Here is a 24,063-nt window from a genome sequence, read left to right as displayed (position 1 = left end):
AGTCTGACATTCTACCTGCCTTCATGATTTCCCATCTTGATTACGGCAATGCCCTTTTCATCAGCATAGTCAACAAAACCATTGCCAGGCAAATTGGCAACCTGTATCATCCTGTATTAAGTGCAAAAACCTCCTCTTAACCTTCACAGCTCTTGGATGGCCCTTCCCCTTCATTTGTTTGAGCTTCACTCCGTCTATACACACTTGCACAGGCAATTATTATTGTTACTATTATTGTTATACATATTTATTTTCTTTTCATATATATATATATATATATATATATATATATATATATATATATATATATATATATATATATATATATATATATATATATGAAAATAAAACAAATATGTATAACAATAAAAGTAACAATAATAATTGCCTGTATAATTTACTAATAATTTATTTTCTTTTCATATATATATATATATATATATATATATATATATATATATATATATATATATATATATATATATATATATATGAAAAGAAAATAAATATGTATAACAATAATAGTAACAATAATAATTGCCTGTGCAAGTGTATAGACGGAGTGAAGCTCAAACAAATGAAGGCTCAAACAAATGAAAGTAATATATATATATATATATATATATATATATATATATATATATATATATATATATATATATATATATATATATATATATATATATATATATATATATATATATATATATATATTACTGTACACAAATATACCCAAAATAAGCCAAGCTAAATCTTCTACTAATATGTAAACTTTCCAAAGACATTTTGTCACCTTACAGAAATAACTCACCTTGGTGAGGTACCATGGGAAAATACCGTCATAGTTTTCAGGAACACCAATTTTAAGATGAGCAGTCTCAGAAAGCAAAATGTTTTGAGTCAGCACCTAAAATAGAAAGCAATTAATTGCAAAGTTAAATCATGGTGAGTGATAAACATTTATATATTTCAGACAAAAAGGTCAAGAGAACTTACGCTCAGTGCAATAACGCAAGCACTCAGAGATTCCATCGATCCAACAGCGGCCTTCATGCCTAACACAAAAACAACATAATTTTAGCATTTATGCTTATGAGAGCAGCTTATTTATGCGTTTGCTTTAAAGTTCAAGCTAAAGTTTTGTTCAGAGAAGAGATGAAGATAGAAATAGACTCTTCTGGATTTGCTTTTCAGGTTTAGATTAGTGTTTTTTTTTTTTTTTTTTGCCAAGAGTAGGCCTAATACAGACCTAGTTCATGAGTAGGTTCGTGACTTAGAATCGTATTGTAGTGTATTTCTCAGACTGTAAAACTAAAAAACTAAAAAAACTAAAAACCTGGATGCACCCTTGAGAGAATATGATTGGTTAAGGGGAACGAATCGTGCCATCACCTTTTTCTCCAGTTAATGTTCAACTCACATCTCATTAATGTAACATCACGCGAGTTAGTTCTAAAAACTTTTTTTTCAGGGGCAGCTACACGATTTAGGCTAAGGGTTTAAAAATATATATATATTATTAGCCAATTATTATTTTAAATATATGCTACTTTTAAGGCATAAAAAAGAATATCCGGCATACCCGTTTCAGTCAGAAAAGGATAAATCGTACCCAGCGCATCAATGGAAACAGATACTGGATGGAAATTGAATGGAAACTGAAATAGGCCTATATATATATGTATACATACATACAATATATGATGGTTGATTGGGACTCTTTTACCATTGAGATGACTGGGAAAAAGTGTCCCAATCAACTTTCGCAAAAACAAACAAACGAACAAACAAATAATAATAAAAAAACGATAGGCCTAAATAAAGATACTGCAATAAAGACAACACAAATCTCCGAATTAACGTCAGGGTGAAGAGTGACAGCTACAGAAAAATCTCATACTCGCTTTTCCTGTTTAATCTGATCAAATATAGTTTAATAAAAGCAACTCTTACCTCCCGTCCACACTTCCCGTGAGCGAAATTGAGAATGGCTTTGAGTGTTAGAAGAGCATTGCATCTGCTTGGTATCTGATTAATGATTAGCTTTCTTAATTTGTCTGAGAAAACCTTTAACTACCTTGTTTCCTCCAATTATACATCTGACTAACAAGTCCTTGGCCTGCATATGTATGGCGGAATAAATTACACGGTATTACAGCCTCACGTTTGTGTTTGTAGAAAGAACGCCATGTAAAATCAGATTGTATTTTTTAGTTTATTATAAAACAATTGTAAACATGTAACAAAATTAACAACTCAATAATATTAAATGCCATTAAGTGCAAATCAAACTTTTTTAAAAACAGCTCACAACACATAATTTATTGCTTCTATGTCATTCATTTGCACATGGAGCATAGATGTTGAAGTATAGCCATATGTCAGACCTCTTGTATTGAAACTTAGTATTTATATTGCCTCTTACCCTACCCTACCCCACCCCAAAAAACCCCAAATCTTCTAGTTCAGTGTCTTGGCTGAGTTACGAACCTGCGCACTCAGTTTCAAGTAACATTAGATTCCATATGATATTTCAACAAGAAAAATGACTTGTGCTCATCCCCTAGACGTGCACACATGTGCATTCCACATCTGATACAGCTGTAGTGCACCTAAGGAAAATAATCTATTTATTTTGCCTTTCTGCAACGTAACCATAACCAAGGGGACATTGTGATTTGTGGATTCACTTCCTATTTACATGCTGCGTAGAATTTGACAACTATACATATTAAGGCAACGAAACGTAAACGAAACAAAAGTAATGTAACAATAAAAAGCTTCATGCCGGTCAACATAATCAACATGATTTGTCAGTTTTGTTTCATATATAATCTCTTTTACAAAACAAGTTCATATTTGTCTGTACAGCTAAATAGTCCTTATATTAGCATTAAAAACACAGCTTCTGGTCGTGGGTATCGGAGGGCATATTAGTCCAGTTGTTTAAAGCACTGACAGGTCGTGACAGGATTTGGACTTCTGTCTAAAGGCCATCTTCTTGTTCTTCCGGGCCACCATACGGCCCAGGAAACGTTTGGCCTTTTTGCTGATGCTCTCGCGCCGCTTGCAGTTGGCCATGCGGCGGGCGTTCTCTTCCTTGCTGTCCTTGCGGAGGCGGATTTGCCGCACGATGCCCTCGAAGAGGTCACGCACATTGTGATGCAGGGAGGCTGAGGTCTCAATGAACTTGCAGTCAAACACAACGGCACAGGCACTGCCCTCTACAGAGACGAGGAAAAATAGATGCAGGTAAGCAATAACTCCATTACCATAGGGACTGAGGCTACAGTGTCATCATTACTATATGCCTCCTGGCTGTTTCTCAAAGCTCAGGAGAGATGAGTACTTTATCCAAAACATTTACAACATGGCTCCAACCAGATGCTGTTTCTACATGCCATATTTAATATAGAGGAGATCTTACCATCTACAGAAACTTCTCGGGACCGCACCAAGTCACTCTTGTTTCCCACCAGAATGATGGGGATGTTTTCGGACTGCCGAGCTCTGCGCAGCTGGATCCGTAGCTCTGAAGCTTTCTCAAAGCTGGACTTGTCTGTCACCGAGTACACGATGATATAGGCATCTCCCATGCGCATACATTGATCTTTCAGCCACTGGCTGTTATCCTGTGGGAATGAATTGGACGGTTATACAGTGCCAAGTTTATAGTGATGACAATGCCATTCCATTTTTTTATGTTTTTATTTTAATTTATTTTAAATATTTAATTTATTTTATTATTTGTAATTATTTGATTTAAAATGGTAGGCTTATTTCTTCAAATTCATTTAAAAATTAATAAGTGAATAAATATTGCTCTCAGAGTTCATTGCTTACCTGTTCCCATATATCATAGAGAAGGATTGACGTCTCCTCATCATCAACCACAAGGGATCTGTCATATGTGTTTCCTGAAATGAAAGTGCGATACATAAGCACACGATAATACTACACATATCTAGTTATTAGGTCTATTAAAAAAGCACCACATCACTAAGACAGATGCTGCCTGAAGACTGTACACATTTAACATCTTCTGACATGATTAGTCTTAAGGGTAGGCTAAATCTTAAACCGAGCAGAGGAAATCAAGGCATTTAACTTACCCGTTTCCTCGCAGTCGCTACTGTCTTCAACTCCACCAAATATTCTCGCCAAACTCGACTTCCCAACGCCGTGCTCGCCCAGCAGGACCACCTTGTAGACCTGGCTGTCTGAATCGCTGCCGGAGGAGATGACCGAGTCGGAGGAGTCGGAAACGCAGCTGTTCCTGTGCTGCTCTCCCGGACTGAAGCGCATGAGGCTGGACAGCTCGGTGGGCTGAGTCTCGGGCATCGAGTGCAGCTCTCGGTCGTCCACCGGCATGCTCCTTCTGTGCAAGTTCTGCAGGTGGAGAGGAAACGGCATGCTACCTCTCCTCTTATCCATGTTCCTCAACTTGTCTCCTTTGTTCAAAGTCATGACTCCAAACCTGTCTGTGTAGAACTATATTATAACGACTGTAGGCTACTATAACGATACTTTATTATACACACTAATATACACTGACAATAAGTAGCCTACATAGATTTGAAAACGCATCAAATTTATACTTACATGTGAGTGCGCCTGTGTCCGTTCAATGTCAAAATTCCAGTTATTCCGTTTTAACTCCCTTACTCTTCCTCTGAGGGTTTCGCTTATAATCTCTGACGATACGGATCCCTTTATTTATGCGAGTGAGTGACGTCAGGCCGAGGGAGGGCTTGCCTCGGAGAATCACTCTCTCTTATAGTAGTAACATCATTTTGAGGGAGGGGCGAAATCCAGCGCGTGCGATTCACAATTTTTGCGAGGGCGTCCAGCAGAGAGGGTCTTCCCACCCCTGCGCGTGTAATGCATGTCATGGACGATGGGCTGAATCAGGTTCCGCCTAGCTTCACTACAGGCACGAAATGCGTTCCTCGTCAGCCAATGTTTCGTGAAAATCACGGCATTCTTTCATTCTAAAACAGACATCTTGCTCGTTTAATATCTCCCAGCCAGAGCACCACTGCACTGTAAAAATCCTAACCATATATGGTCAAATATATTTCAATTATATTAGCCTACATGTAATTTCGCAGTCAAATGTTTTAGAAATGTCATAGGGGTATCCTCACGGCAAGAAAGCTTTAGGTTTTTAGCCTATTTTTATTTTATTTTTGATAGGGTATTGATCAACATCCTACAGACTCAGAGAAGAGTTTTTCCTCATAATTTTCTTTTAAATTTAGAATGTATCAAATCTCTCTCTCTCTCTCTCTCTCTCTCTCTCTCTCTCTCTCTCTCTCTCTCTCTCACACACACACACACACACACACACACACACACACACACACACACACACACACACACACACACACACACACACACACACACACACACACACACGCACACATTTGGTGAAAATAGAAACAAACTAGTGTTATTCTGATGTTTTTATGTTTGTGTGGCTATTTGTGCACTGTATTTATATTTTTAAGTTATTTTAAATTGTACATTTTAAGTTATCATATGCTTTTTTGTAGCTCCTTTTATTATCAGTATTTTACAAAACAAAATTTAAATGTCTGTGAATGTAATTATTTCATGACATACAGTTAAAACGGTCACTAAGATCTCATCACGTATGCCTACGCATTTTCTTTTTATTTAATTTCTTTTAGACATCCTGTCATTTTCAAGGGCAAAACTAGCCTTTTATTACGTTGTTGGATTGCATTTAGTTAGGTCAATGTTGCCATCTAGTGGCAAGTGATAGGTATAAATCAGACAAATTCGTCATATTTAGAATATTCAGATATTTTTTTATAGGCACCACTGTTATTTTACCCACACTGAGCTGAGCTGACCACTGTGGACAATGTTTATGCATTGTAATAACTTGCCATAGTTATGGGATTTTTTTTATATGTAGAGTGAGGAAAATAAGTATTTGAACACCCGGCTATTTTACAAATTCTTCCACTTGGAAATCATGTTTTTTTTAATTATTTTTTTTTAGATTATGTCTCTCACAGCGGACATGCACCTACTATGACAATTCCAGACCCCTCCATGATTTCCAAGTGGGAGAACTTGCAAAATAGCAGGGTGTTCAAATACTTATTTTATCCTGCTCTAGCTGCTAAAATTCACCTATTATGCCAAGGAATAGATGCCTGTTATGCATAAAAAATAGCCATAAGCAAAATAAATGTTGGAGATCACAGCTAGTTGATGCATTGCATCGATTACATCGTACTGTTTTATTCAGACAATATATGCAGTCTATTTTGTGCTGTGAACTGACATATGTCCTTTCTACTTATAGATGCACAATAACAAACAAAAAATATATCTGAAAGTTCGGTATTTTATGACAGGACCAAAAAAGACCTGCAACTTTAGCTAGTCTGGTAATTTATAAAAAGACTATTGAATAAGAATTCTATTACATGAAACAGTATCTATCATGCATTTTTAATGCATGCCAGAGAAAGCACTTTTTATGACTTGAAAGCCAAACAAGTGTTATCCAAATAGACTCTGCGACCTATTGTTCTTAGCTTAGACAGACTCTGGATTATCTAAGTTTTAATTATAACTTAATTATAACACAGGTAAGTAACTTGCTAAATTGAGTAAGTGTCTAGGGTAAAGATAATTATGTATAATGCTCTATCCATGTACCAGTAAATCAGTATTTGATTTATCTGGAGAAATTAAATATGTATATGACAGTAAACAAATTAGGCCTACACTTAAAAATAAATTAAAAAAAGCTTTTCATAACTTTCTTATCTTTCAATCAAGTTTATGCAAGAAAATAAATCAGATTACTGTAAAAATCATTGCACTCCTCTGCAAAAATCAACCGTGGAAAAATATTGTTTGCTTATTGATAAGTGCTTAAACTTTTTCTTAAACACACAAAATCGATTTTCTATTTTTTTTGTTTATTTGGCAAAAACAATGTAAAAAACAAAACAGTGCAAACCATTTCTGTTGTACACATTCTCCATTTTGATCAATAAGATATTATTTTTGAAAACTTTCTAAAAGGATGCTGTGTCAAAATGAGACTACTATTAAAAGTTCATATTTTGTACATATTCACAAAAATATGACAGTTCTGTATCCACATAACAGAAAAACTAATTCTGTTTTCACATATATTATATTCTCTGTTGTGTCCTTTCCTGACAACTTTTTAACTCAACTTGGATGGATCTCTCACTTTAGAAGTACTAACCAATCTTCCAACACAATAATAATAAAGATAAGGGTGCTCACATTATTATTATTATTATCATCATCATCACACAACTCTGGCTGTCCAGTAGGAGTTCAACCAAGATGACTTGTCAATGGAGCGCCCAAGAGAGGCAGGATTCATTTGATCACATGCTTCTGGTGGACAGACACTGGTTAACCACCTCCAGAAGCTGAGAGTTTTCCAGAGCTGCTGCCACTCGCTCTTTGTCAGCAAGCTGCTTATTGACTGGAGTAGAAAAAAACACAACATATTATAAAAAAACGGAACATGGTACTGTGTAAGTGTATTGTACATTAACTCATAAAGCCTACTGTACTTGCTGAAAAAACTGTTGCACACAATCTACAACATGCCTTCTGCACACTGATTATTATATATTTTGCATGCGAGGAAAATGTTCCGAAAACATTCCGAATGTCTCCGAAAAACATTAGGCACAATTATTGGCACCTTTTTATTAAATAATTATTGCAACCTTCTTTTTTGAAGATAACAGCTCTGAGACTTCTTTTGTAATGCCTCATGAGTTTGTAAAACTCCTGACATGATATCGGAAACCATTCCTCCATATAGAATCTCTCCCGATTCCCAGCTCCAGGTTGGCGCTTCTTCTGTTCAGTTCACCCACTCATTTTCAATAAGGTTCACGTCAGGGAACTGTTTTTTTTTGGGATAATTGTTCTGATAGAAGATTCAACCACGGCCATGATGCTACGTTTCTGAACAAGATGTCCAGGACCTCTGGCAGAAAATTAAGTCCAACATTTCAAAATTCCTAACCATAGAATGCGGTCCTAATTGAAGTTTCAGTCATGTCTGAAAACCATGGAAGCCCTGAACGGCCATGGATATTTTTTTTCTGTCTTATGTCGTGATCACAAGTTCATTTTCCTGTGATCTCGAGATAACAAAAGTTGTTTTCTCGTGATAACGAGTTTCATTCTGAAACGCTGCACTGCACCCGGAGTCTACTGTTGCTGTAGCAACGAACACAACTTTCACGCGCATCTTATCACCGGATAAACAGTGCGCTGGATTTTTCAGTAAAATCTTTGCTTTGCTTAATAAACATTTTATTTGTGTTATTAACATGTTTAATGATCAAAAGAGCAGGGGGAGTGTCTTCAGAAGGGTGGCAGATTATTTTGTAAATATTCTAAAAATCGTTTAGTTCGATTTAGACCATTTTAATTTCCTCATTATTATAGTATCCTGTAGGATAGGCTGTGACTGGTATCATGTGCATTCCTGCTAGCCATGCTATTCCATTAAAAAGAGGTGCAGTAGGCCTACTCCATATTTCTAAAAACACAAACGTTTAATCCAGTTGATATCATTCATCTCAGGATGCTGTTTGAGAAGTTATGTGTATGTGTGTGGTTTGTTACAAAGAAATGTACAAAATGCAATAGATGTAAATACACAGTATCACTGAAGGCTGCTACACATCTTTACATAGGCTATACATCACATTTCTTATCGATAGGCTATATACATAGAGTGACACAATGTGGCAAACTAACAGTTATTTAGGCTGCTGAATAAAATATCACAAGGAAATTAACTTGTGGTCACGACATAAATATCCATGGCCGTTCAGGGCTTCCAGTTTTCAGAGATGACTGGAACTTGATTGTGAAGTGATTTTTGGATCTTTGGCCACTCAAACGATCCTCCTCGCCATGCATTAGGATAAGACAGACACACACCGCTTCCAGGAAGATTCATAACATCTTTAGTTGATTTGAGCTTCTTAATTATTGCCCCAATGATGAAAATGGGGACTGTCAATGCTTTAGCTGTTTTCCTTCAGCCACTTTCTATTTTGTGATTTTTTTTGCTGCACATCAGAACAATATGCTGTGATTTTAGTCACTGATGGATGATTAAAGAAATTTAAACTTTGTGTTTCCTTATACTCTTGAGAAACAAGAAGTCATGGCTAGACAATTTCATGTTCCTACCCTGGTGTGCAATTTTTTTTTATATATATATATATAAATAGGAATATACTTCAGATATATTTTACTCATAAGAATTTCTAGGGGTGCCCGTAATTGTGACTGACATGTTTTAGAGAAAAACCTTTATTCCATAATGTAATCCCCTACTTTCGATTGTTTTACTTCAATGAAAGGTTAGATAAATATCAAAAGGATTTATTTTACGGCCATCTTTCTTTAATCACATATACATACAGTATACATAGTTATGTTTGTCTAAAGATGAAAAAACATTTTCAGACTAGACCATGGGCGTCGCTAGGCCCTTTTTAGGGGTTTTAGGCTTCAGCCCCCCTTAACTTATGCCTCAGCGCCCCTAAAAATATGTGATTAACCTTTAAAACATATGAAACTGGCGGGAGGCTTCGTCACATTTTTAGTCTGTCTCTCCAATCCGCAGCGGCTCTGAGCAGAGCGCAATGCACGTCAGAAGCAGAGGTGTCTGTGTGTGTGTGTGTGTGTGTGTGTGTGTGTGTGTGTGTGTGTGTAAATCTGAGTGCCATTGGTCTGCCATCGCTCGTCAATGAAAATATTTGATAAAACCAATCAAATCAGAGTAGGCTCACATAGAATGTTCACACAGAAACTGCTGAGATTGAGCGCACATTTTAGCAGCGCAACTCTACGTCAAGTAAGATAAATGTAAGCAGCTAAACTAAACATTCATGTTTGACAGCTGCTGCTTTAATTCAGAAATGTTAAACAAAAGAAAAAATATTTAGGCAAATGAATAAACTTTTGTCTAATTTTGCGTTTCATAATGCGATTCATAATGTAGGCCTTAACGAACAAGAAATATTATCAAAGCCATTTTCATCAGATAAGGCATTAGATTAATAATGAATGTGTATATATTGTAAATTAATATAATTCCATTTGTAACATTCAGTAAATAAAAAAACTCAGCTCTTTTCAGCCTGTATTGGGCATTAGTAATGTGTTCATATTGTAAATTTAATAAACTTAAAACTTTAAAAAACGGTAAATTAACGTGTCTAAGAAAATGAATCATGAAACATATAAATATCAGTATATGTAAACCACATGTTTACTTTATTCACTGACAGAAACGGAACAAAGCTATATCAGTCAAAGCTCAGCGTTATGAGGGGAAGAGACAGGGCAAGATAAAAACAGAGAAAAAGAGAGATGTGCAGATAAGAAAGACAAATAATCTACTGCCCAGTGACATGGTTTTCAAGCTATTGTTATCTAATTTTTTGGCCTTCAGAACATCTTAAAATGCACATATGTAGATCAAAGAAATCAAAAAAATTTATCAGGGGAGCATGCTCCCGAACCCCCTAACATTTGGGATCTATAAACCTGCCTACATTATTGGGTAGGCTACGATTAATGCATGTACAGTAGGGCCATGCAGTAAGGTGTTAATATTTGCTTCATAAGTAATGATAAACAGCCAATATGTTCTGGATATGCATGTTTGTAAGCTATTAGTTAATACCGCAATTTGGACCCTAAACTAAATAGTGTTACCATTTTTTCTACAGGCCTACCCTCACTGGGGGCTGAGCCCCCCTAAAATGAAAATCCTAGAAACCCCTTTGGACTAGACTATTATTACATACTGTATGTCATTTTAGAATAAATGTTTACCTGCATCCTCTGAGGCATGGGTGCCAGGTGTGATGTGAACGTCAATCTAACAACAAAAATGCAAAAGACTAATGACTTATGGGAAATCTAAAACCTAATATAAGCCAGTGTTTGTCTGCTTAGTAATTTACCTTAAATCTGTCAGGTAGGGAGCGCAGAAGCTTGACTTTGATAGACAGGCCAATGAGTGTGGCCATACTGCAGTGCGGGATGGTCGGTGTGAACTCAACAGACACTGTGCTTCCCTGATCATCCACCTACTCAGAGACAAAAACATGATTGATTGATTGATTGATAGATAGATAGATAGATAGATAGATAGATAGATAGATAGATAGATAGATAGATAGATAGATAGATAGATAGATAGATAGATAGATAGATAGACAGACAGACAGACAGACAGACAGACAGACAGACAGACTCACATTGACGCGCACTTGTTCCACGACATTTAGTTCTTCGAGGGACAGTGGGTGCTCAGGATCATTGATCGATCTGATTAGATGTAATTATTAATTAAGTTAAGGTCTGATTCAAAGTATCCAAATGCATTAAATTGAGGGTTCTGAACTATAGCAGTTTGATAAGAATAACTGTCATCATGGTATATCATTGAAAACAACAGGCCTGACATGACACATTAGCGAGAGTCGTGTATTTTAAAAAGGATATCGAAGATTTCTCTGTCATCGATGGGGTCCGCTACATTCTCATCTTCATCAGTGGCAGTTAGGAGTCTTTCTCCGGATCGTTGAAATATCAGAGGATTGGCGTTTTCTAGTCGAGTTCCCCCTGACATTATTAACGTTATCCACTCAACGAAAGAATAATAGAAGAATTATGTAAACTACGAAATACGCAGCTAAACCAAATCAGCCGGAAGCCACGCAACAAAACACGGAAACAGTATCAACGCTTTTTAAAATAAAAGTTTTAAATATAAAAGTCTGACAGTTTTCTTGCAATGTTTTGCCGTCGTAGGCTATAGATAACAACAACAAAAACAAAAACACCAACAACAACGACAATAATAATAATAATAATAATAATAATAATAATAATAATAATAATAATAATAATATGAAGAAGAAGAAGAAGAAGATAAGAAGAAGAAGAAGAAGAAGAAGAAGAAGAAGAAGAAGAAGAAGAAGAAGAAGAAGAAGAAGAAGAAGAAGAAGAAGAAGAAGATTTCCTTGCAGTGGTTTTATAGGCTATTTAAACTGAGTTAAAACACTAACCCCAAATTCCATCATAGCCTACATGTTCAGCATATGAAAAGTGGTTGATCTGATCAATTTTAACAATACAAATTTGTGTGATATTTTCAGCATTTCCCATTAGGCTGTAAGCCTATCTGCAACATTGTATCTGAGATTTAGGCAAAAAATAGCTCACATTAATTGTCATTGCACAGAACGACCTCATGGACCAGGACAATTTTCCAGTGCAAATTTGATTTTGTTTTTGCAAGGGAAAAATAACAATAATTTTTCTCAAAACAAAGAGGGGTGGTAGTACATTGAAGCAGTTTTACATTTCTGTGATGTACAGTAGGCTGCATATGAATAACTTATACAGCTGAAGACTCTCATCCTACATGGGCAAAGCCTACTGTATGCATTTACATATGCAGGTTAAGCAGATGCTCACATTGTTTGTCAACCTTGAAAGTATAACCTTGATTTAACAGTGATCAATGCTTAGTCCAGTTATAACGAGCCTTTTGACTTTAATTGTTAGGCATCTGTATAGATCTTCAGTAGGCCTACCAGAGCACACAAAGCCTAGCAATCCTATAAACCGATACAATCACAGTGACAGCGTTTGGTATAATCTTCTTTATTTCATTTAATGACAATACTCATTGTTAGACAGCCATAATTTATCTTTACATTTAATTGCACAAAATACTTTAGGTAGATACAGCAGTAGATGATATATACATTACAATCAATCTAAAAAAAAGTTTGTATAATTTACTTTTTTAAAGAATCATCCCTATGCATTGAAAACCCCAGCCTCTGGTTATGTTTGCTCACACTTTCTATTTGTTTTTGCCCGCATTAAAAGTATCGTGCTGTGTCATATAGTTATAGTGTTATTTTCCATTCTGAGATTAAAATATCTGCATTATCTGCTAGAGAATTCACGTGTTAGCGGTTCACATTTTCTCATAAATGTCTCATAATAGCTTTTTAAAATAAATTTGCTGTTTCATTGTATTCATAACATTTGCTTTTTTCTTAGACACTCAATACAATGGAATACCATGTGTACTTTATTAAATTACACAATGTTGGCTACTACTTCAGTGTTCAGTTCATGATGAGTCTCTTCCTGAGACTCACACAAAGGATTTATGGACAAAGAGATTATCAAGAGAGTCACATGTTGTATTTAATGGACAAGGGCTTTTATTGCAGGCTCTTTTCCAACCAATGAGACTATAAATCTGGCATCACTGCTCTGCATTGGCCTGTTAAGAGATTACAATTCATCCGCTGACTGCTTTTATATGCTTATGTAAAGGTCAAAGGTTAAATGTATAGGGTGAGAATTTAAGTAACATGAAATTTGTGTGCCACAACCCCTGTCTCCTTTCCAGTATGTGCATTACTAAAAATCTACCTAAATAAGAGCTATTTGGTTGAAATTATACAATGTGCACATTTACATATATTTTAATTAATTTCCCTGTATATATATATATATATATATATATATATATATATATATATATATATATATATATATATATATATATATGGAGATCAAAATTAGAGAACAACACAATTTCCTAAATTTCAAGGTCACTGCTTAGTCCTTTTTGAAATTATCCTAACAGGAGCAGAAGGGCAGTTTTTTTTAAAGTATATTTCACAAGTTAAATATATTCTGAAGTACAGTATATACAACTTAAATAAGACAATTGAAAAATAAGGCTGGTCAAAATTAGAGAACACTTTCAGATACCTTCAAGCTTGGGGTGTTAATCTGGCACTTGGTGCTAATTTCCGTAATAATCTGGCAAACCCTATTTAACTTCAAGCAAACTTTCCAATTTTCACTGACTTTGCAAGATGACAAGACACTCTAAGGTTACTGAAACCCTACAACACCAGGTTGTCCAGATGAAAGCCAAAGGGATGACCCTTTCAGCTATTGCAAAATAACTTGGTCATTCCAAATCTGTAATTTCTAGAATATTAAAGCTTTACAAAGACACTAATTCATTCAAGTACCCAAAAAGGCTGATATATGAAAATCTATGTAAAATCATTGGTGACAAAGTTATGGCTAAGAAACCCACTACAGTTACCGAATAGGAAGAGACTGGAAGAAGAGTGGGCCAAGATCACAGCGGAGCAGTGTGAGTATCTAGTGATGTCCTGTGGCCACTGATGTGCTGAGCTCATTCAAAGCAAAGCCTCTATACTTCCTACTAATTTTTGACTGCTGTAAGCATCACATTTTAGTTGTAATGTTTTTTTTTTTTGTGCTGCATTGGTTATATTTTTCTCTAATTTTGATCACTATGTTTTGACAAAATAAATTTTTTGTTGAAGTACCTTGGTATTTTGTAAAACATGCTAGCAGAGAACAATGATATACCCACAGTTAATCGTCCTTCAAACTTCAAGCAATGAATATCAACATCTGATCAACATTGATCTCCACTATACAATATATATATATATATATATATATATATATATATATATATATATATATATATATATATATATATATATATATATATATATATATATATATATATATATATATATATATATATATATATAATAATAATAAATTTTATTTATAATGCACTTTATATTAAACAAAATCTCAAAGTGCTACAGAATTAAAAAACAAAACAAAAAAAACAATCAACAACAATAAATAAATAAATTAAAATAAAATAAATTAAACAAGTAGCAAGTCAATTAAAAGCTCTGCTAAAAAGGTGGGTTTTAAGACCACGCTTAAAAGTATCAATAGTCTGTGGAGTCCGCAGGTGGTCAGGGAGAGCATTCCACAGACTGGGGGCTGCAGAGCAGAAGGCCCGATCTCCCATAGTACGGAGATTGGCTGTGGGAGTTTTGAGGCGATAGAGCGAAACAGAGCGGAGGTTACGAGTGGCTGTTTGTGTGGTGAGGAGTTCCTTAAGATAGGAGGGAGCATCACCATGGATGCACTGGTGGGTAAGGAGAGAGATCTTGTACTCGATCCTGAACGACACAGGAAGCCAGTGGAGTGATTTTAGAATGGGGGTGATATGGTCGTATTTGCGACCATATATATATATGGTCGTATATATATACATAGCTCAGTACTGTTAGTGCTCTACTTTCGCTGACATTAATTTATTTATATATTTCTGCTAGTATAATTTTCACTGTCAGGATAATCTCATGTTGAGTGCAAAACAAAACGTTGATGCTATAGCAGGGTAGGTATAAGAAGGGTAAGATGAAGCACCATGAACTCTACATGCAAACACATATAGAGAGCTTCAAGGTCTGCTAGTGTGTCTGAAGGACTTTAGCTGTATCACACAGCAGAATCATTTTTTTCACAGTGAAGGATTAAACAAAATGACCACTCTTAATAATGGTGTGAATCTCAAAGATATCGGAGGGAGGGTGTAAAAAAGAGGCCTTTTGAGGCTGATTTAAATTTTATCTCAGCATCTCGGTTTATCTCAAGGCAAAGCAACTACAGAAATGATTCTGCTGCCACTAGGGGGCAGTCTTAGCACATGCTAACATCTGCCATTTATTCATTATGACAAAGACTGCAGTAATCTGCACTGGGTGGGTTAATGCCAGTTGATAGGGAAAGCAGATAATCTCTGACATCGTTCTTTCTTTCTTCCCTCATTGGTTGAACACAAATAAGAGGATTATTTAAGGTGCTGTGAAAACATACTAAATTTATTTCCACAATTCCAGAATAAGTTCCACTGCTTTCCTACACTCTAAAAAATGCTGGGTTGTTTTAACCCAATGTTGGGTCAAATATGGACTAACCCAGCAATTGGGTTTTAATCCTGCGGTTGGGTTAGACAACCCAAAACAACCCAATTGCTGGCTTAGTCTATATTTGACCCAACATTGGGTTGTTTTTTACTCAGAATTTTTTAGAGTGTATATTTAAAAAAAAAAAAAAAAAAAAAAAAACATTCAGAAGTGAGTTTGCTTACGTTAAAGACATAAAGAGTAATTGACTAAATGACTACATATTCTTTAATTTACTCCATTATTTCAACAGATATTATATAAAGCTCATCCACTAGCCTACATTTCTCCAATTAGCATTTGGTCATGCAGAATTCACATGATATGGATTGATATTGAATATGGAATCATAAACCTACATGTACACACTTAAAACTATTAAATTAATTTCTCCACAGGATCTTCAGAAGGTCATCTGTAAAAAGGCCGGGAATGACACTTGAATCTTGATCCTGCTGAGTGCTTTTGATATTTTTTAGTGTCTTTCTGTTTTTTTATAGTAACAAATGTTGTTTAAAAGTTTACAGGGAGAGACTTAATCCCACAAAAAGCTTTGAGTGGCTGGTTGTGATGAATAAAGAATGAATATTGTGATATAACAGACCAACAGTTCTGGGGGACACATCCAGTTTTGAAACGAGGGCATAACTAGGTAGGAAACAAGTCATATTACAATATCATTGTCAGGGTTAGTGAGCTTGGGGGATGTATTAGTGTGGAAATGTGTGCCACACAGATATCATCCGACAGTACTGACCCATTTAATGTGAACGCTACCATAATGGCTTTCTCTGTAGCATCCCTTCACGTTTAGTCAGAATGTCAAATGCCTCTTAACTCTGTTCACATCTTCACTGTTTTGTCTGGTATTTATGTTTTTGCAAATGACTTTGACACAGATTTTAGAAAATATTGGGTGGGCTATGCTCTCTTAGAGTGCCAGGGTTGACCAGGTTTTGTGAAGGGTATTACAGATATTCAGTCTTGCAGTAGGTTCATTTGTTTATTCTGGATTTCAGCCACACTGCTGATTAAAGACTCAGATGGCTGGTATGAGGCCAACTTGATACTCTTTGGAGGTCAGTACGTCTATGTATCTGATACACTTGTATCTGTTCTGCTTGAAGATGTAATAATTCAGAATAAAGGACAGAATAATAACAAATAAACAGTTTAAGAAAGGGATAAAGTGTAAAAATTCTGAGTAAAAAACAACCCAATGTTGGGTCAAATATAGACTAAGACAGCAATTGGGTTGTTTTGGGTTGTCTAACCCAACCGCAGGATTAAAACCCAATTGCTGGGTTAGTCCATATTTGACCCAACATTGGGTTAAAACAACCCAGCATTTTTTAGAGTGTAGGAAAGCAGTGGAACTTATTCTGGAATTGTGGAAATAAATTTAGTATGTTTTCACAGCACCTTAAATAATCCTCTTATTTGTGTTCAACCAATGAGGGAAGAAAGAAAGAACGATGTCAGAGATCTATGAATAAATGAATAAATATGTAGCCATTGAATATATTTAAAATTTTAGAATATAAAAAAAAAAAAAAAAACATTCGACAATATGTACTTTGTTAGCACATAATACAGGTCTTAGGGTGAACAATTAATCTGTGCAAGTTAATACACAGAAAAAAAAATCTTTGTTGCTGTAATCTTTAATCAAAATCTGAGAAGTAACTTCTGGTCTGGAAACGGCATTCCCTCTCAGATTACGGCAGTCTGCTATGAGCGAGAGATGGAGGAGGAGCGCTGAGAAAAACCCTGCCCTCTATTCAATATTCCGTTTCACTTGAACATTTTTACATTTACATTTATGCATTTGGCAGATGCTTTTATTCAAAGCGACTTACATTGCATTAAAGGTACACACTTTACATTTTGTCAATTCTTGCTCTCCCTGGGAATACGAACCCATGACCTTGGCGTTGCTAGCGTCATGCTCTACTGTTTGAGCTAGGAAAGCCTGACGTGAAATACGTCACATCACTGAAGAAAACTCACTTGCTACTTCTGGTTCACTGGGACTTTAAGTATTCCGAAGGTGCTCCCTGGTTGGGTTTCAAACATATATTTATAGAAAAAAAAAAAAAGAGCCAAAGCACTTCTTCTGGTTCAATATAAGGGACTGCATGGCTCATGACTTCATAAAAATTTAAGCCACTGCGCCGCCATATTGCTATTCCATAGTATTCCCTCACATTCTACTGAATTAATAGGAAATCAACTGGTTTTAATGGGTAAAATTTTCCTAGCAAATCATGGATTTTTTTTTGTTGTTGTCATTTTAAAAAAATTCAATCTGCCTGTACATTCTTACAATGCAAGCAATCCTAAACATATGGAGATTAGTTTAAATCTCCCCCTGCTTATTAAAAGTAATGCTCATCTTCATTACAGCAGTAAATATCAGATCTGGGTCCTGTACCATGAAGCTGGTTTAGCTGGCTAGCCAGATTTGTTTAAGCTTAGTTTGTGCCAATCCTGGGTTTTAGGTACCATTAAAGTGGTTTGGCTTTTAGCTGTGTTCATCACCATAGTAATTTACGCTCCAGAGCTAACCTGCTCTGGGGCAGGTTATGTTCTGGATTAGAGATCTCAATCTGAAATTGGACCAATCAGCTGTGAGTAAAGTGACACACCTCTGATGCAGTGTCGCAAGTCACTCCCCCTGTTTCTACTCCAAATTAAAGGTAACTGCATAGTAAATGGTTTTTAAAGACTAAAGTGTCTGGCTTTTAACAATGCTTATTTATAAAAAATAATAATTTTGAATGATTTAGATATAACTTATGTAATTATTATACCTTTAATAAATTACACATTTATCATTTTAGTTAATCAATCATTAATAGGCACTTTGTTAAAATTAATACATAAGTCATATAAATAACATCACCTGCATAAAGTCATATGGATAAGCTTTAAAATCAATAAATAAAACTAGCCTATTAAAAAAAAGAAGCTTACTAAGCTTAAATGTTCAATTTTCTCTATATCAACTAAACTAACTTCATAACTTTTACTTGCATTGACGTATACTATTTTTCTTAAAGTTGTCCTCTTTCATAGACAGCTTTTCTTCTTGCTGTGTATTTTTTTTTATTTTAATTCTCAACATTTTTCAATCATGCAATATTCTGCAGAAGAGAGAAATGAATCTCACTGATTGTCTCGCGAGAAGTTCGTCTCAGTTCCACAGCGTGTGATTGGCTGTTCACTACTGATGTCACAGCTAAACTCCTGAACTCAGGATCAAAGCCTGAGTTGACAAAGAAAGTGGAAGATCAGCATCATGGGACCAACAAAGCCTTAATACAATGGTTTGGTTTTGTCAACTCAAAACTAATCCTTTAACCCTGAGTTTGTTAAACTACCATCATGGTACAGGCCCCAGCTGATGGACCAGACACCTCAGAATTTTAATTACAAATGATACAATGATTTATGAATATAGATTTATGCTTTGTAAGGCATTTGAGCTGACCTGTGACTTATTAATCTTTTTTAACTTTTTCCTTCAGACTGAAGTGGATGTTGGTTAACAGAAAGACACCAGGAAAAAGTATACAGGCTTCACAACTTATTCAGAGAAATGACGCTGACTGTTTAAAGACATGAAGCTTCATTTCCAACTATTTATACTGTCGCTTCAAGCAAGATGATGCAGTGAACCTTTTTAATGTCTAGTGCAATTTAGTAATAAGGGATTGTATGTGTTATACTATTTAATGTAGGCCTATATTTGAATCAGTTTCTGCTAATAATCCCAGATATAATGTTCATGCTTAATATTTCCAAATGTGTGCATAAAGAAATCTATTTTGTGTTGAGTTACCTGTATCTTAAAAGGGCGGGTGAAATGCTGTTTCATGCATACTGAGCTTTTTACACTGTTAAAGACTTGGATTCCCATCCTAAACATAGACAAAGTTTCAAAAACTAATGTTGGACGTTTGATAGAGTATTTCTGTGTCAAAAATACTCCTTCCGGTTTTTCACAAGTATCGGAGAGTTTTTTTTTCGAGTATGGCTCGGCTTGACGTTACTAGAGCGGAAGGTCCTTGTATGGGCCGTACGTGCTCTTCTCCCGGTAGGGTGCGCGCGCGCGTCACTAGAGCGAGAGAGGAAATGCACGCCCATACACTCCCACTGCGCTCCACTTTTTTCCTATCTGTGACATCAAGCGACTTCAACGCTTCAGCACAGCAAGTCACTGCTGTCAGGACTTCACCAAATCATACCAAAGAAGTGTGTTTTTGATGGAGCGGTCCCAGCGATAAAGGTTCGGTCCGGCTTTGGAAGCAGCTGGTGAGTAAAACTGCTTCAAATGCCTATGCTGTTGGCTATCATCGCGTGAGTAAACATCAGTAAACGACACGATCGCGTGCTTCGTCATTCAAATGCGCTAACGGTTACTCCATTGTTGTTCTATGTATAACGTTACACTAGTCTGACGTGCAAAACCGTTTTGCTTGCTACTGCTAAGGTTTATTCGCATACAATAGTCCATAAACCGAATCATGTCCTCATAAACTGCGAGTAAACACACACAAATGTTGACAGGCCACTAAATACAGTACATACCACAGAGACGGACGTCCTGCTGTTGCTGTTTTTCCTGTTCAATTTATTTCAGCCTCCGAATGATTATGGATCATATATCTATTAGCTGAGCTCGATAGCGATGGGCTTCTCCACGCTTGAGGACGTCACCGCTTTGCGCGTTCGTCATTCTTTAGCTCCGCCCACACTATACGCCTCCAGGCGCTCGTTTTTTCCGGAAAGACTCGGTACAGCCCATATTTCTTTTATAAATATAATAAAACTAAAGACTTTTCGGAGATATGAAGGATGCAATACTACTTGGATAAAAGGTAAAGAAAAAAATACATTTTATACTAAAATCAGTGATTTTGTGTGTTTTTTCCCCCCAAACCAATGACATCATTTATGAAATTGGCAATTAAAGAGTTAAAATCCAGTTTTTTTTTTGAAAAACATTTTTGATCAGGACGGAGGTTGAATTAATATATTTAAGAAAAAAATGTGTAAACAAATATTTATCTGTTACATTTTTATAGCAGTTTAATTTAGTGGATGATTTCAGCCACAAGGGTAACAAAAGGGTAGTGAATTTGCCCACAGTGTATCGTTGAGTTTGTGAAAATTTCCAAAGCATTTTCCCAAAATATGTGTAAAAATAAGATTTGTCACCAAAAATCATTCCATTTGCTGAAACACAGAGAAAGTTATGGCCAAATTAAGACTGAAAAACACCCCATAGTGGCTGAAAAAGTCCCCAGGGATGCATAAGGGTTAAAACTAAAATTGTGCACTTTTTGACAATGATGTGCAAAATATGCTGACTGCCAGGCCGACTTTGGACTGAGATATGTTTGATGTAAGGGTTCACAGGGACAGTGAAAATGCTGAGGGTGTTGGCATTGGGGATGTCACTGTGTTTTTGATTCTTCCTCCAGCGGGGTTGACAGGCTGAATCATGGGTTGAAGCAGCTGCAGCCATTTTCTTCAGCAGTTCAGCTGACTGGGCACAGAGGGTGAAGAGGGCAGTCATTGCTTTCTGTCTCATTTTCGTATTTTCAGAGTCAGACCAAACTGTTTTTGCTCTCGCTCTGTCTTATACTTAGGTTATTATAACCATTAAAGGTGGCCTAAAAATAAAGAGAAATAAAGTAAAATGAAATATTTTAGAAAATAAAGATAATCTCTACAAGGCTGTAACCAGTAAAGCTAGTGAACATGAATGAAAGTCTAGGTCTAATTCTAGTTGGGAAATATTCATTTTGAACTGTTCACAAATAATATTTGCATTAAAATATACACCATTTTATTTGATCACGCTCTGTTAGGCTCGTGAATCACATACATTTCTTAATTCAAAACGGCCATATTTGAGAAAAGGTTTAACATTTCTTTAGTAAAACAGTTGACAGGTATTACATATTTCGCTATATTTACATCTTACCTCACTCTCTTTTATTGTTAAACTGATTCTTAACTTTGAACAAGGAAAACATCTGGGATTGCTGCTTGCTGGAAGGACCTTGGTTAAGTATTCCCCGAAGGTGCTCTTTGGTTGGGTTTCAAACATGTATTTATAGAAAAAAAGAGCCAAAGCACTTCTTCGGGTTCAAAAAGTTAAAAAGCTTTTATTCAAACCATGCCTCTCTCTAGAAACCTTAAAAATAGTGAGAACACTGCGCACAAATGCATTTAGGCCATCCAGCCTTTCTCAGAGTGTGTCAGGTACAAAATGTGTAGCAGGTGTAGATGTAATAGTTACTCAGTAGAAATGGGAGAAACCAAAAGCACCATTAAAAAAAACTTAATATTATAGGTCCCCATGTTATCCTACATTGCTGCCTAATGGAGAACAGCAGAGCGCAATTGTTAAGAGAACATTTGGCCATTTCTAATTATTGGGTGGGGGTGGAGAATTTTGATGTGATAAATATATTATGTATTAAATTATATCAGATTATGTTTTGTGTCTTTAAAGGGGTCATATAATGGTACATGTACTTTTACAAGTTGATTGTATAGAAATGAGTGTTGGCAGTACACAAGCATCCTCTAATGGTACAAATTCATCTAGTGTTTTTTATTTATTTTAAATCTCCTTATATGTTTTCTCCTGCCTCACATCAAGCCGTTCGACCGTGTGACGTCACATGGTTGGACACCCTTCCCACGACTGTTGATTGACAGCAGCGTTTCAACACAGACCCGCCCTGAGCGAGCTCATCACAGTCCACCATTGTTGATACGCTGGAGCAGAATGGTATCTAAACGATTGCGGGGTTCTGTTCTTGGGTGTAATAACGAACACAGCAGTCATTTTGATGTTCCTAAATCTGAACCGCTGAAGGCACAGTCGCTGAGTTTTGTTCCAGAAGAAGTAATAACGTTTGAATGCTTGCACGCTTCATGATGAATGCGGCTAAAGTTTAAAGGGTAAGTTAAACTTCGGCATGCTATGTTATGTATGACGTTCTCAATATAATTAATAATCCCACGTTTATAATGAACAATACAACGCGTTATGGTTATTGTGTTATTACAAACTGTGTACACTGCTGATAAAGTTAACGTGGTAACACTACACTAAGCATACTTTTTTAAGGTTAGAGGATTTATAACGTTGTCTGTTGAAACATTCCAGTGGTGACCTAAAGTCAGTGCTTCAGCCCTGACAGTTGTACCTTACACTGCACAGATAACGTTACGCATCACTGACAAGCTTACATTTACAGAAAAAGTTTTTCATGACCTTTAGCTGTAACGTTAATCTGTCAATGAACTAATGTATAAATCAGTAAACGTAAAGCATTCGTATCTCACTACGCTAACGTTACCCTGCCAGAACATACAAAGACAGAACGTTAACCAAACATTCAGAAACATCCAGCTCGCTGGATGGTCATCTTGTTCCAGGTTCAAAATGATACGATGTGTCCTCAGAGGCTCTCCTGTTGCCATTCTTTCTCCAAAATATACCAACTGTTGTCAAGGGCAACACTTCACCTAAGTGTGTTTGCTCATTATCATTTAAAGCCGCGTATGCACTGAAATGGCTAGCTGAAAACGGAGCTGTTTTTGTTCAGGTAAAATGAGTGTATATATATATATATATATATATATATATATATATATATATATATATATATATATATATATATATATATATATATATAATGTGTAATATGTAGATATATCAGTAATAAATTGTAGTAGGCTATACTTTATGAAATCTGGATTCTGCAGTTACTTCTATAAATGGCAGGTAACATTAAAATTATGTTTGGTTTGTTTTAAAGAGGTTTTTTCTGCAGGATAAATGGGATTCTACCTTAGGGAATTACGCTGGATAAACATGAAACATGAAGACATGAAAAAACACTTTCATAACCATTATGCACAAATTTAATTAGAAAGAATCAAACAGCTCTGTTGTTTTATTGAGTGAGGACTATCACATCTCCTGCTACAAAGTGTTTACAGTAATCACAACATGAAAACAAAACCAACATGGCACCAGGGAACTAACTAGGCTGTTGACGGTATAGCCTTTGTTGCTATCGTGCATCAATGAGCCTTGGGTGCC

General features: G+C 35.8%; 4 protein-coding genes across 5 annotated transcripts in view; all 4 read right to left on the bottom strand.

Moving 5' to 3' along the window:
- The window catches only part of cdh16 (cadherin 16, KSP-cadherin), a 55,621-nt gene extending 54,581 nt beyond the window's left edge, over window positions 1-1,040 (bottom strand). Inside the window, exons 1-2 of the mRNA XM_067437932.1 lie at window positions 997-1,040; window positions 812-907 (exon numbers count right to left, since the gene is read on the bottom strand). Of these exons, the coding sequence (XP_067294033.1) occupies window positions 812-907; window positions 997-1,032 (132 nt within the window). The 5' untranslated portion in view covers window positions 1,033-1,040. The remainder of the gene's footprint in view (window positions 1-811; window positions 908-996) is intronic.
- Window positions 1-24,063, bottom strand: part of nae1 (nedd8 activating enzyme E1 subunit 1) — a 230,906-nt gene that overhangs the window by 115,121 nt on the left and 91,722 nt on the right. The gene's annotated exons all lie outside the window — the stretch shown is intronic.
- rrad (Ras-related associated with diabetes) lies at window positions 2,203-4,752 on the bottom strand. 2 transcript variants are annotated; one of them, XM_067450006.1, is made up of 5 exons: window positions 4,603-4,752; window positions 4,113-4,481; window positions 3,844-3,917; window positions 3,428-3,632; window positions 2,203-3,224 (listed from the first exon to the last, which is right to left on the bottom strand). In XM_067450006.1, exons 2-5 carry the CDS (start codon window positions 4,465-4,467, stop codon window positions 2,947-2,949), a joined length of 912 nt encoding a protein of 303 aa, XP_067306107.1. In that variant the 5' UTR covers window positions 4,468-4,481; window positions 4,603-4,752; the 3' UTR covers window positions 2,203-2,946. The 2 variants fall into 2 exon arrangements, with proteins under 2 accessions (XP_067306107.1, XP_067306104.1); XM_067450003.1 differs by having other exon boundaries at window positions 4,113-4,477; window positions 4,603-4,695.
- Window positions 6,945-11,816, bottom strand: ciao2b (cytosolic iron-sulfur assembly component 2B). The gene is made up of 5 exons (XM_067437818.1): window positions 11,581-11,816; window positions 11,334-11,413; window positions 11,037-11,162; window positions 10,906-10,951; window positions 6,945-7,510 (listed from the first exon to the last, which is right to left on the bottom strand). Exons 1-5 carry the CDS (start codon window positions 11,705-11,707, stop codon window positions 7,410-7,412), a joined length of 480 nt encoding a protein of 159 aa, XP_067293919.1. The 5' UTR covers window positions 11,708-11,816; the 3' UTR covers window positions 6,945-7,409.

The sequence above is a fragment of the Pseudorasbora parva genome, chromosome 1 (genome assembly GCF_024679245.1).
Source record: "Pseudorasbora parva isolate DD20220531a chromosome 1, ASM2467924v1, whole genome shotgun sequence".
NCBI classification, from domain to species: domain Eukaryota; kingdom Metazoa; phylum Chordata; class Actinopteri; order Cypriniformes; family Gobionidae; genus Pseudorasbora; species Pseudorasbora parva.
The sequence above is the reverse complement of the archived record's forward strand: the minus strand, read 5'-3'. Positions and strand labels throughout refer to the sequence as shown.